The sequence below is a fragment of the Cucurbita pepo genome, chromosome 2, assembly GCF_057944985.1.
Source record: "Cucurbita pepo subsp. pepo isolate OVF chromosome 2, ASM5794498v1, whole genome shotgun sequence".
Classification (NCBI taxonomy): Eukaryota; Viridiplantae; Streptophyta; class Magnoliopsida; order Cucurbitales; family Cucurbitaceae; genus Cucurbita; species Cucurbita pepo.
This window is the reverse complement of record NC_141799.1, coordinates 15,809,416-15,823,215: the sequence shown is the minus strand read 5'-3', so window position 1 is coordinate 15,823,215 and position 13,800 is coordinate 15,809,416. Positions and strand designations below refer to the sequence as shown.

Genomic DNA, 13,800 nt, shown 5'->3' with positions numbered 1-13,800 from the left:
AGCTTATGAGTGTCAATCTAAGAACTCAGCATAAAGTAAAACCAGAGGCATGTACATGAAAGAACAAGCTGCATTAAAAGATTCAAAGAACAAGCTGCATTATTACCATAACCACTACAATAATAAGTTTTTTTTTCTTTCTTTTTTCTTTCCTTTTTTGGGCAAAATGAAACTCTACAGATTGGAACACAACCAGTCCAGGAATTACCACAGTATAAACAGCTGATTATGTAAAAGCAACTCCCATTCTTCTTCAACTTCCATTTTCTCTTTTTCCTACTTCTATCTACCCATTTTTCATAAGTGTGTACCGTGTTGTGGTTCGTCGATAGTGCCTACGTTATGGAGCCATCAATCTCTAATGACACAGAACTGTGGCTTTCATTCATCACCTCCCCAATGTCACCAACGTCGCCAACAATCCTAAACTCAGACTACCCGCTTTGGATCCCGAGCAGCTGCAATATGCTCCTACAAAATACATCGTAATGCTCTATCAGTATCAGACTGCAGGGCATACAGCTACTAAAATCAACAACAGAGTTGTAAGAAATGAAACTTACTGAGATAAAATCAAAAGCTCTGGTATCTTCTTTCTTTGAACTATTCATCACGGAACTAGATGGCTGTGTTGCAAGATTTGGCTGGAATATGTCAGGAAGGGGTGAAGAATATCCTCCATTACCCGCACTTCCACCACTTGATTGGAGATGAGGGTTCCCAAACTGTTGGTAATTGGACATGGCTGATACTAAATTTTGTTGAGCAAAGAAGTTTCCTGTGGGAGCATAACCCATTGGCTGAGATGAAAAGGCTGGATTGAACATCATGCCGGACGGAAGATATGTCATTCCAGGGAGGAAGGCAGCATTCATATTTGTCCCAACCATTGGTGAACTGTATATGCCATTTACAGAAGAATCTTTAGTCTGATACCGATGGTTTGGCTGACTGGAAACAGAATATAAAGATTCAGACAGTGAATCCTTGGAATCTCCTATATCATTACTCTTCAAGCCATCTTCATGGATGGACAAACCACTCATTAAGTCATTAACATCTTTCCTTGTGTGTTCTTGTACTGCAGCTTCAGAACTTGATCCAAAAACATAAAAAACTCCATGTTCATTTTTCTGTTCCGAGGCAGGCCTTTTATTTTCATTACTAACCTGACTATTATCGACGTTCATCCCAGAAAAAAGATCATCTGGATTTTCTCCATTATCAGTTGTCTGAAAAGAGACATCTGAAAATGGGTCATCATCATTCTTTAGTTCGCTGGTGCTTGTGACGGTGTTTACGCCATCTCCAAATAAGTCGTCTACTAATGGAGTTTTTGACAGGTTTTCAACCTCTAAAACACCTGCATCACTTGTGTCTATTAAGTCTGGCATCTGAATAGTGGAACTGGGGTTGTTTGGCCGGGACTTTTCAGAATCATTCATGGAGGGGACTCCTTTTCCTCCATCTAAAAGTGGCATAACCTGCCCAAAGAGTCGAAGGGCTCAATTATATCATTTCGGGATAAGAACCCGAAGTTGAGAATACATTACTTTTTGATCCATCACATGTTTTTCAAGCTTACAATAAGCTACATAAAAATCTAAATAATGAATTTATTCAGCAATTTCATCAACTATCGTTTGCAGGTAGACTGATGATTTACCTTGCTAGCTTTTTCCCTAAGAGATGCTTGGGGAGATTCAGAACATCCAATCACTGCATCTTGATTTTCACTGAAATACGATGCCACAATCGAAAAATGATCGTCATCCTTTTTCCTAACGATCGACTCAAGGACGCAGAGAGCTTTGAAACGAACCTGAAGAATGAAATTCTCGTCAAAACAGGTTGAGTGACATTGATACAAAATCAACCGTCATTATTTCAATCCTAAACAGAAAGCCTGGCTTTGCTCTTATAATATCATAGAAAAGAATATTAAAAGCAAGAACATGCCTGCCATGATGGGGATTTAAGCTTTGATTCAAGAGCACTACTCAGCGCCATTGCATCTAACTTTGCAGCTTCCACAAGAAATGCTTGAATGGCATCTCGAGTTGGTTGTATGCGCACACCACCTGCTGTTGCAATGGTCTCCAGTAACCTCTCTTCTCGAGTTTTTCTCTCCGAAGATCCAGAACTCAGGTTCCCATTAGTAGCTTCCACCTTATTTGCCCAAGAATCCGGGTTCCATGGTCCACTAATCGTACTCTTTGATGTCCCGAGAGTCTCACGGCCATATTCAACTGGTTCATATCTATTGTCATACTCCATTTCAGTAGTCAACGACCTCTGAAGATTGGGACCCCTGTGGCCACTAGTGCCATTCTTTCTCGATGAATGACCTTGTGCAAGATTACTTAATCCTTGCTTGATTGATGCACTTCCTAAACCAACTACCTCGCTAAGAAATGATTTTTTATCTTCTGCTGGTGGTTCATAATTTGAGTTCCCAAAACCTTGAATTCGACTGTTAAGATTCTCAGATGGTGCAGGCCTGTTGTCCTCTTCAGCAAAGATCGCAGAAATGGCGTCCTGAGCAGTATCCCTCACAGCTTTATTAAGTGCATCACCTTTAAGGGGGTCTGGTTGTCCCTTGTAATGAAGTAACTGGCGGACAGCCACAGAGTGTCTCTGCATTTCCCTTCTGAATTCCACACCAGATTTCCCAACTGCATACTTAATCAACCTGAGAGCCTGTGGTGAAATCAAACCACAAATCCAAAATTTTCAAAAACAAGAAACATACATGATAGAAATCATTCAACTGAAAAAATTCTTGTGTTCTTGTGTTCTTGTGTTCATTCTTCCATCAACATTTGAACATTATCAAATTTAAAAACCAAAGAAGAATCAGAGAACAAAAGTCCTAACTGCAGGGATAAAAAATGCTACTCGTTCATTACATATCTACCAATTAAGTTGAAAACTAAGACGAGAGAAATCAGAACAAGAAAAGAAAAAATTATAGAAACCTTCTGTTTGACAATCGGGCTCTTATGTTCAAGCCTCTTCAAGATAAATTCCGAAAATTCCTTGACAATACTGACATGCGAAGATCTCAACACTTCACAAATCTCTTCCAATTTGTACACCGGCGTGACCTTATCCTCATCCGAAGTCGCCGCATCGATCATACGCGACCTCCAGTACGACTCTACAGCTCTCCGACTCGAATCCATATTGACCAATGAAAATCACCAACTCAAAAACAATCGCTTCAGACCCGATCCACCCTAAATCAATCCCACCCCTGATCCAAATCCCAGAAACCAAAGAAATGCAGAAAACCCTTTGGCTTAGTCAATGTTTTCCTTGTTCTCCAAGCAGTTTCACCGCGCAAACCAACTCAGATTCGTCTGGAATTGAAAGTTTTGCAGCTCCCAATTCAGTCGATCTTTGTCCGGAGATCGTCAAGGGGTAGACGTGAAACGTAATTGGGTATCGGAATTGAGGTCCTAGCAATCTGAAGAGGGAAAAAAATGGCGGAAAATTGGAGGAATTTTGGTTTCACCCGGTCCATGAAGGTGACGACCACATGTCGGCCCACAGCTGAAATTCACGTTTACAATGCCACCTGCGAATTGCGATGAATTCCTTGCTGTGCCTTCTTCTAGATTTTTCCTTCTGAAATAATAAAAGTCTAATTTTTCCTTCTGAAATAATAAAAGTCTAATTTTTCCCTCTTTTATTTTCCCTCTCTTTTAGTCCTTCGATGCAAATATATATATTATATATACACACAAACAAGTGTAAAATTAAAATTTTAATCTCTTAAAAAGCTAAAATTTAGTTTATATGGTTTTAAGTAATGGGTTAAATTACCAATTTAATTCACTCCATTGTCAAGAAAAAAAAAAAAAAAAAGAAAAAAAAGAAAAAAAGTAAAAAATTAATTTACCCCTGTTGTTCAGTTGCTCAAAAAAGGGAAGGAGATGAAGCCATGGGAAGCCCAAGATTCCAATTTCCAAGCGCCAAGCAAACTCTTCGTTAAGAACTCGACCATAGCAACGCCAGCATGAGCTTCGACACTATGAGAGTTCAATCCTCAACCCCTCAAAGCCCCACTTCCAATCGGAGGCTCGAGCGTGCCGTCTCTTCTCGCAGAGCCCCTCATCACAGCGGCGATTTTGATGACGACGATGACCATGATGTTTCCAAGACGAAGAAGAACAGATTTTCCTTATTCACCCACCGCCTTTCCATTTACTTCACTCGAATCGGACCCATTTGGGCCTGCCTTGCGCTCGTTGGTTTAATCCTTCTCATGATTTCGTCCTTGATATTCTTTCACTCCCGCAGATTTGTTTGCGTTTCGTCTTATGATCCTGTTTCCCGCTCTGGTTTCTTTGGCATGGATGGGCTCGATTCCGATTTCGGTTCTCTTGGTGTGCCCTGGTGTAAGTTTTCTTGCTCATCACTTTTGGATCTGATCCATTGTAGTTCTCTGGAAATGTTGAGTTTTAGATCCGTGTCCCGGGTTTATGCCGGTCTGTATATAATGCAAAAAATGGAGAAGAACTATCGTTAATTTGTTTTGGGTATGATGAATTGGTTACATCGAAAACGGGGCGTTGTTTATAGAATTGAATCTGTGTTATCGTAGTTTGAATTTGTTTCGTATCATTTGAGCTTTTCCTAATTTGGAACATTAAATGTTTTCTTTACTCAATCTTGGACTGTCTATTGTGGCCTCAGCATTGATCCGTTCCTCGAGTAATGGCTAGGCTATTGTTGAGCAACCTTCAATTTCAAGTTATGTGATAGAAGTGAAGAGTCAAGGCAATATTTAATAATGTTAGATTTGTTGGTTTACGATTAAGATGCCTTATAAATGAACTACTATTCTCATTGACTTCACAGTCCTGGGTTCTAGTTCTAGTCTGATTAAATGTTATGAAATTCCTAAAATTTTTGCTTGTTTGAATCCTTATAATCCCATCCTTGGCAAAAGGCAGATCGAAACATGGAAAGACAGTTGAATGGACTGCAAAAGATTTACTAAAGGGCTTGGAAGAGTTTGTACCAATTTATGAGACTCGACCAATAAAGAACAACCTGTTTGGTATGGGCTTTGATCATAGCTTTGGCCTTTGGTTCATTGCTCGTTGGCTAAAACCAGATTTGATGATTGAAAGTGGCGCATTCAAGGGACATTCAACTTGGGTGTTGCGGCAAGCAATGCCAGACACACCGATTATTTCACTCTCACCCCGTCACCCTGAAAAATACTTGAAGAAGGGACCTGCTTATGTTGATGCTAACTGCACATATTTTGCTGGAAAGGACTTTGTAGATTTTGGAAGTGTTTCCTGGAATAGTGTGATGAAGCAACATGGAATTGATGATCTTAGCCGTGTTCTTGTATTTTTCGATGACCATCAGAATGAATTAAAGAGGTATCCTTGAGTTTCATTGCAATCAATTATTTTTGTTCACCGTCTATTTATGCACACTCTATTATGCTGAAAATTTGTCTTGTAATTTGAGGGCAGAATAAGTCAGGCTCTGAAAGCTGGCTTTCAACACCTTGTTTTTGAGGATAACTACGATACTGGCACAGGAGATCACTATTCTTTAAGGCAGATGTGCGATCAGTTCTATATTAGAGGTGCGTGCGCTTCCACTTGTATCTCACTCCAGTTTGCTTTGTTTTTATACTCTATATGAACACTCCTAGGTAAAAAGACAACACAATTTGTTATTCGCACCATCTATTTGGCTAATCAGATAATGGTTGTCTCATAAAGAGCCTTCCTTAATACAAAGAAACTGAAATCTAATGAGAAATTTAGAACCGAGTTATGTGATCCTCGTAATATTGTCCTCTTTGGGCTTTCCCTTTTGGGCTTCCCCTCAAGGTTTTAAAACGCGTCTCTTCCCCTCAAGGTTTTTGAACTTTCCCTTATGAGCTTCCCCATTACGCACGCGTCTACTAGGGGAGGTTTTCACACCCTTATAAGGATTGCTTCGTTCCCCTCTCCAACCGATGTGGGATCTCACAATCCACCTCCCTTGGGGGCCAGCGTCCTCGCTGGCACACTGCCTGGAACCTGACTCTGATATCGTTTGTAACGGCTCAAGCCCACCGCTAGCAGATATTATCCTCTTTGGGCTTTCCCCTCACGGTTTTTAAAATGCGTCTTTTAGAGTTACATAGTGGAACCAATACTCATCCAAATATTGTCTTCTTTGGGCTTTCCCTTTCGGACTTCCCCTCAAGGTTTTTAAAATGCGTCTTTCAGAGTTACACAACAAAACGAATACTCATCTAAATACTGCCCTCTTTAGGCTTTCCATTTCGGGCTTCCCCTCAAGGTTTTTGGGCTTTCCTATATGGGGTTCCCCATTGCGCATCTACTGTGGAGAGGATCTAGCTCTACTTCAACTAGTGCCTCGCACCGTCCGGTGATTGGCTTTGATACCATTTGTAACGGCCCAAGCCCACCGCTAGCAAATACTGTCTTCTTTGGGTTTTCCCTTTTGGGCTTCCTCTCAAGGTTTTAAAATGTGTCTCTTCCCCACACCCTTATAAGGAATGTTTCGTTCTCTCTCCTCCTCCAACTGATAGTGAGATTTTTAGGGCATAATAAAATCAAAATTATATCCCAGTGCTACTTCCAGTGATTTGGAATTGATTCTGCCAGTCTGTGACAATTTAAGTTGAAGTTAATTTTAATGCTTGTATATTTCTGATTTAGGAGGTGGGCACAGTTGCTTCAAGGACAGCGATGAAGCCAGAATCAGAGCAAAAAGGAAGTTGTTCTGGGAAAAGGCAGTGGATGTAGAAGAACTTTGTGGACCGTATGAGGCTTGGTGGGGTGTCCGAGGCTACATGCGTGATGATTTTAACCACAGCAATAGGGCTATCTCCCACGCAGAGCACCTCCAGAACAGCAGGTACTTGGAGTCGATTCTTGATGTGTATTGGGAGCTCCCTCCAGTTGCTGGCCCTTCTTTAACACATCAGACTAGATACGATCCCGCTCGTGTTTCGATCCCTATTGTGGAAGATGGCAGGTACGGTTTGTTCCAGCGACTTGGTTTAAGTCGACTTGAGACTTCTGTATTTAATGGATACACACAAATGGTCTATATTCAGATATCTAAACAATAGTTGTTAGGCATTTTACTCTACTTTGTCAATAGCTTGTAGTCTTTTTTCCCACACCACACTGTTATTCAAATTTTGAGTCAATTAAGGGACAAATGCTTTGTGTTCAAACATATTCCTAGTGGTTTTGTTGGTGGCAGTTTTATATATTAGCCACACTCAGATCCCTTGCTTGTCTTATCTCGCACTGTTGTAGCATATCGGACCTCAATTGAGTTTAGCAAACTGTTTACCCCTTTGATCTCCTGTTACCATTATATGTTAACGTCAAATTGTTGGTCTCCTGAAAATATAATTTGACCCATAAATTTTAACAAGTTTGGACCTTTTGATACATTTAATAAATTTATAGTTTATACTTTGCTTAGCAAAATAATTGTTAATAAAATACGATAATTTCTCTATAATTGGAGATTATTTATCAAGACTATTTCTGTGAATTTAACTCAAGTATATTCCTATAGTCGTAAATAATTATTAATTAATGAATTTTAAATGAATACGAAACTCATTTTTTAATGGTTAAAAGTGAATATAATTTTACAGAAATCAAATATACTCTTAATTTAATTTGATTTAATTGAGAGGGTGGCGTCATATTTATCCCAATTTGCCACATTTATTTTATTTTAGAGGAAAAATTAATTGGACCGTGTTTGGAGAAGAGGATCCAATTTCTGCTGCCCGTGAAAAAAAGGGCACACAGACCCAAGCGGAGCCGATTGATGAGGTAGCGGTTGCTCCGCGTTTGGCGTTCTGTACGAGAGCAAGCGTCGCTCTTTACCAATCACTCCTCTTCGTCTCCACTTACTCTCCCGCCATTAACAGCGCCACGGACCTCTCCCTTCTTCGCTTCTCGCTGCAACTCATCGATTCGTCATGGTCATAGAATCCTTAGCTGCAGCTCCCGCCAGCTCCTCCTCTTCGTCTTCGCCTTCCACCAGCACCTCCCATCTTTCTCCACCTCCTGAAGATGCATGGAGTCTTGCTTATCAGCGGCTACTTCCTCGCTGGAAATCTCTTTCCCAGTCTCACTTGGTACCTTCATCCCTCTCTCTTTGTCTCGCACCCAGTCTAATTTTGTCTGCTTATTTGTTGCCTTTTTTATTTGTTCATAGTTGCCTTTTGATTCTGTGGCGTAGGTCTTTTCGTCCGTTCGTTTCTATGTATATACTAGAGTTTGTTTCTAATTAATAGCTTTACCGAAGATCATTTCTGACACATGGTTGGGAAAGATTGCATTCGTGTTAATTGAGCTTCACTTTCTGTTTGTTTAGTTGTCCAAGCCATGCGAGAGTTCAATTTTCTTCTACTTGCACCTTGAACAGTATATGTATTGTAATTTTATATTGGTTGATACATCTGTACTAATTTATGATACTGGAGTCTTTTTTTTTCTTTTTCTTTTTCTTTTCTATCTATTCTGCAGTCGCCAATTCCAATTTCGATATCGAAAGTTAATCAAGTGGATGCGGCGCGGCTAGATATTGAAATGTCAGCCATGTTGAAAGAGCAGTTGGTTAAGGTCTTCGCTTTGATGAAGGTATAAGTTGCTTGTTATTCGGGCATTGAGATGTAGATACTTGGCTAGTAAAGTTATTTAGGCGTCATAAAGTATTTTCTTCTACTTTGATGGATTAGCCAGGAATGTTGTTTCAATATGAAGCAGAGCTTGATGCTTTTCTGGAGTTCCTTATTTGGCGCTTTTCAATTTGGGTAGACAAGCCCACACCAGGAATTGCTCTGATGAATCTGCGGTATAGAGATGAGCGTGCAATGGAAATTCCGGGAAAAGGTGAAATGATCTAAACAGCTCCCTGCCATGCTCTACTTGTTTAACTGATTGTTACGGTCAGTACGGTGTAGGAATGTAATTGAATTTATCCAAACGGACATGTAAAATAAATAATTATAAATTGAGTATGAAGTTGAGAATTAAAACTGTAGCAACCATGGAACTGCTGTTGTCAAATCTTCATAGCAATGTGTGGCAATCATTTACTAATTCCTTTATTGAAAACTATAATCAATTTTTTCTGCCTCTGGACTTCTTCTGCTATACAGTCAGAACTGGATTGGAAGGACCTGGCCTCACAGTTGCTCAAAAGATTTGGTATTGCGTGGCCACTGTGGGTGGTCAATACATTTGGACTCGGTTACAATCATTTTCTGCTTTTCGTAGATGGGGAGATTCAGAGCAGGTACTGGTTTTCAGAAACTCACCACCCCTACCATGTGGACTACCTTCTTGTTGTGCTGGTATGGTTGTTGAATAAAATAGGTATTCATATGTCCCTGTATTTTTTTTTCAGAGGTCCTTGGCAAGGCGAGCATGGCTTTTGATTCAGCGCATTGAAGGAATATACAAAGCTGCTGCATTTGGCAACTTGCTCATATTTCTTTACACAGGAAGGTAGGTTTTCTGCATCTGATAAGCCGAATTAGAGTATCGATATCAAGATTTCAAATTTTCACATACCTTGATGAATATTTTTGTGAATAATTTTTTTTTATATAAATTATTTAAATTAATAATTAAGTTTTTCCCCCTTTTTCTTAACTTTTAAACTAAGTCATAGATCTTGTTATCAATGTTTTAAAAGGCTTAAGGCGGGCCTTGGGGCATGAGGTGGTATGAGGCATAAGCCTTATTTTAAATTTAAAAAATGTACATAAAACATAAAGCATTATATGCTCCTAACGATATAATATTTCTTAATGTACCGGGCATACTAAATGTTCAATAACTAATGCATAATAGTAGCAAGAATTAATAACCAATTAGACATTTGGGAAATAAAAAGTCTTCTTCAAAAGAAAATAATGAATAATAGTAGTAAGTAGCTAGTTATAACCATTAAGAAAGAGAACTTTAGGCGGGAAAACAGATCAGAACATAAAAATAGCTGCTAATAAAAAGAAGAAAATAGAAAAAAATTGAAAGGATAATTATTTAACTAATATTAAGAAAGAAAACAAAGAAGACAATCGAATGGGAAAGAAAACAATAATCAAGATTCAAATATAGAGAAAAAAAAAAAAAAGCAAAATAGAATGGAAAGAAAAATAATAATCGAAACTCAAAAGAAAAGAAAAGAAAGTCGAGCAAAATGAAAACGGAAGTAGTAAGAAAAAATATTAAACTCGCTACGCAAGTGAACAAATAAAACAAAGACAAGAACAACAAGATGAAGAAGAATGAAACTCGCTTTTGTTGTGTTGTGTTTTCGTCAAATAGTGATTCCTTGCAGTTTTTTTTCTTTGCGTAATGTTCACTTCAAATAACACACACAAAAAGGAGAAGCTTTTGAGTATTTTGTTTACCAAGTACAGTTCTTTATGTTTTCTTCAATATTCTCGCATGGCCAACCACTACCTTAAATTAGTATGAAGACAACACCAACTTCAATTAAATGCAGCGTTGGATGATGCATTGCATGGGCACTTGGCCCACCAACCAATATCCAAAAGGCTTACGCCTTGTAGCCTTTGAGACTTACGCCTCTCTCAACAGTGGCGCGCAAGCCTCATATTACACTCTCAAGGCGTAAGCCTTAAAGCATGAATCTGCCGCATCACCTTGAGGCGTGCCGTAAGATTTATGCCGTGACCGATTTTTAAAACATGGCCTGTTATTAGTTTTTATATTTATATTGTGATTGTATATAAAAGATATTAGAGGTATCGATTAATCTTCAATATTTATGTTGAACTCTCCAATTTACGGAAATATCATCATATTAATGGTTGACGGATATTTTCATCCTTGCTGATAAGTTAACTTTTCAGTGAACTGTTATACTCTGAGCGGCTTGAAGTGATTATTTGTTAAATATTAATGCTAAAAGGGCATTTTCGAAAGAATCTGCCCAAGTAAAAATCATACTTACCGGTGTCAAATGACATCTCTTCAACTATTATGTTTCAGTTTGCAGTGGAAAAAGGAAATTATTTTTCCATCAATAATGTAGAAGTTTATGTCAGTAGAAACAAAAGAATGGATGCTTCATTTTTATTTATCATTTAAAAATTAATATTTAATGCATCTTGCTAATGTATAGGGAGCGTTGAGTTATTTTGTCATCAGTCTGAATTGGTATTTTGCAGATACATCTGACTGCCCCACTTTTCACTCTATTGCTGAATCTTGTGCATTATTGGTTGTCACATATGCTTTTCACTCAGTTGTATTGGTTAAATTGTTGTAAGTTTTTGTGTAGTGGAACTCAAATAAAAATTGGTGGCTTGTCGACTATCATAAGTAGTTTACTTTCTGCCCAACTCAGCATCGTATTTTTTGTGTGGTGCAGGTATAGAAATCTTGTCGAGAGAGTTCTCAGAGCCAGGCTTGTTTATGGGAGTCCTAATATGAACAGGGCTGTCAGCTTTGAGTATATGAATCGCCAGTTAGTGTGGAATGAATTCTCGGTAATTTTCTGTCCTTTATAGTTAGTTGCAGAAGTATTGGAACTCTTATTTTGGCGTAGAACTTATTCACTTCTTGCTTCATTTCAACGAAATATATTCTCGGAATGTACTATTGTTCTTAACCATATGATGATTAGCTCACCCTCTTCCCTTTCCTCCTGAAGTAGAATTCTATTTCAAGTCGAGCATGGTATATATTCTCCGATTGTGTGCTGTTTTAAGTTTAGCATGGAAAAACTGTGTTTGACGAAAGTTATCATCTAGATAGAATTCAAATCAACTACAAGTTTCAAGTGGTTCATATAGGATATTCATTTGGTTTACAGTGGTTAATATCGTCTACTATACTCATGCGTGCATGAATATGGGAAGGGTTTCAATTTTCTTTTGCCCAATGCTTAATCACAATTTTATTATCCATAGTAGGGAACATTTGCCCTCGATAATTTATTTTTCTGTGCTAATGGCAGGAAATGTTGCTGTTGCTTCTTCCTCTTCTAAATTCTTCCTCTGTTAGAAACTTTCTTCGTCCATTTTCCAAGGAGAAGTCCTCAAGCTCAGCGGAGGATGACAGTGCTTGTCCAATTTGCCTGGCAAGTCCTACGATTCCATTTCTGGCTTTGCCTTGTCAACACAGGTCAGGCCTTTTTATCACATCACTCTATCTTTTAAACCAAAAAACTACTATTTGTTATATAAAAAAGGCAGAAACTCAACGATAGAATTAGGATGCATTTGTTCGAAAGACAGACAAAACAAGGAGGATACGTGATGATAGAATTATTTCGTTAATGAATATAGCTTGGACGTGCATATTACAGATTTCGTTCAAAAACAAAAAATTGACTATGGTAATAAAATAAACGTTGTAAATATAACAACGTTGATTGATGTAATTAGTTCTAAATGTTAAAACTTCGCAAAGTGAAAGTATATGCGGTAACCAAATAAACAAATTTTAAATAATTCAATGTCTAAAGTAAAGTTTTGTAATGAAAATTCCAGAGAGATTTATGTCCATACGATCATATATTTAAAATAGAAACATGAGAAACAAGTCTATTTCGCATTCATCATCTTTCACCAATGTTTTTGAGTTGTTTCGACAGGCTTTTTATGTTCACAATTAGACATTGAAAAGAACAACAGAATTTGATTTAAGATTTAAGATTCTGATTTAACGGTCGGTTATTGTCGACCAACGCTCGTAGACAAAGATGGCTGCATTTCATGTCTATATAATTGTTTACATTGAATCTCACAGGTTCAACTGCGGTGAGATGGAGAAAAGTATTACTAACGTCCATTGGTTTCTTTATCTGACAGATACTGTTACTATTGCCTCCGAACACGATGCATGGCAGCTCAATCATTTAGATGTTCAAGATGCAGCGAGCCTGTGGTTGCCATGCAGAGGTATGTCGAAGGCACTAGTGCAACTCCCAAACGGTAATCCCTGGGCAGAGGGAGCAAATACAATTTATAGTGATTATAATAAGAAAAAGGAAAATTGCTTCAATGTTGCAATTAATTTTTTTTTTGTTGCTTGAAGCATAAATGCTTACAGAAAATCAAATTCCCTGGAAAAGCATATGTTGTATTGTGTAGTAGCCGTAGGGGGGCTCATTCTTTTTAACTTTCCTAGTACATTTGTAGTATAGGTACTCGCCGATTATCTTGTGATTAATTCCCTGCAGTTACAAGAGGAAACATTATGCTGTCTTTCTTTCTTTTTCCCTTTTTTCTTATAAAGGCACAAAGAGAGGTAGGAGAGTATTTCAACCCAAGATAGAAATTTATATATTTTCAGTTCCTGGCTCGACCATGGTTCAATTAGTTTAGTCATGTATCCTCAAGAGGTTAGATGTTCGAAGCCTCCTCAAAACATGTTCTGGAACTCGAAATCTTGTGCCATCCCTAGTCGATAATAAATCTTGTCTTGTTTGTTTGGTATAAAATCAATTTTACCTGTTTAAACTTCATAATGATAAACTTTTGTGCTAAGTTTAATTCTATTTTTGTTGTTGGCCTATAATTATTTTAACCTGTTTTATTGATCCTCTTCTCTAGTTCTGTGTCTATAGTCTGTGTAACAGGGCAATTGGACCACTTTAGACGGTGTAGATTGAAAATCAACACTTTCTGACTTCTTTGGTCTTTCCATTTCCACAGAGATGGATAAATCTTGGAATGAGTCTAATCATCAACAACTTTAGAATATTGGATTGATGATGTTTGAAATATTGGTGACAGTG

General features: G+C 38.1%; 3 protein-coding genes across 5 annotated transcripts; 2 read left to right on the top strand and 1 right to left on the bottom strand.

Moving 5' to 3' along the window:
* Positions 1-52: 52 nt before the first annotated feature.
* Positions 53-3,685, bottom strand: LOC111788668 (protein MODIFIED TRANSPORT TO THE VACUOLE 1). The gene is made up of 5 exons (XM_023669097.2): positions 2,979-3,685; positions 1,960-2,700; positions 1,667-1,822; positions 564-1,484; positions 53-471 (listed from the first exon to the last, which is right to left on the bottom strand). Exons 1-5 carry the CDS (start codon positions 3,183-3,185, stop codon positions 430-432), a joined length of 2,067 nt encoding a protein of 688 aa, XP_023524865.2. The 5' UTR covers positions 3,186-3,685; the 3' UTR covers positions 53-429.
* Positions 3,686-3,896: 211 nt separating this feature from the next.
* LOC111788671 (uncharacterized) lies at positions 3,897-7,284 on the top strand. Its single transcript, XM_023669100.2, has 4 exons — positions 3,897-4,403; positions 4,958-5,402; positions 5,499-5,614; positions 6,705-7,284. The coding sequence occupies exons 1-4, from the start codon at positions 4,022-4,024 to the stop codon at positions 7,118-7,120; spliced, it is 1,359 nt and encodes a 452-aa protein (XP_023524868.2). The 5' UTR covers positions 3,897-4,021; the 3' UTR covers positions 7,121-7,284.
* A 483-nt stretch (positions 7,285-7,767) lies between these two features.
* On the top strand, positions 7,768-13,267 carry TED3 (Pex2/Pex12 N-terminal domain-containing protein / zinc finger (C3HC4-type RING finger) family protein). 3 transcript variants are annotated; one of them, XM_087121137.1, is made up of 8 exons: positions 7,768-8,155; positions 8,547-8,660; positions 8,759-8,912; positions 9,182-9,318; positions 9,430-9,530; positions 11,428-11,545; positions 12,016-12,182; positions 12,810-13,267. In XM_087121137.1, the coding sequence occupies exons 1-8, from the start codon at positions 7,997-7,999 to the stop codon at positions 13,093-13,095; spliced, it is 1,236 nt and encodes a 411-aa protein (XP_086977263.1). In that variant the 5' UTR covers positions 7,768-7,996; the 3' UTR covers positions 13,096-13,267. The 3 variants fall into 3 exon arrangements, with proteins under 3 accessions (XP_086977263.1, XP_023524869.2, XP_086977264.1); XM_023669101.2 differs by having other exon boundaries at positions 7,774-8,155; positions 12,872-13,267; XM_087121138.1 differs by having other exon boundaries at positions 8,139-8,155; positions 8,763-8,912.
* Positions 13,268-13,800: the final 533 nt, after the last annotated feature.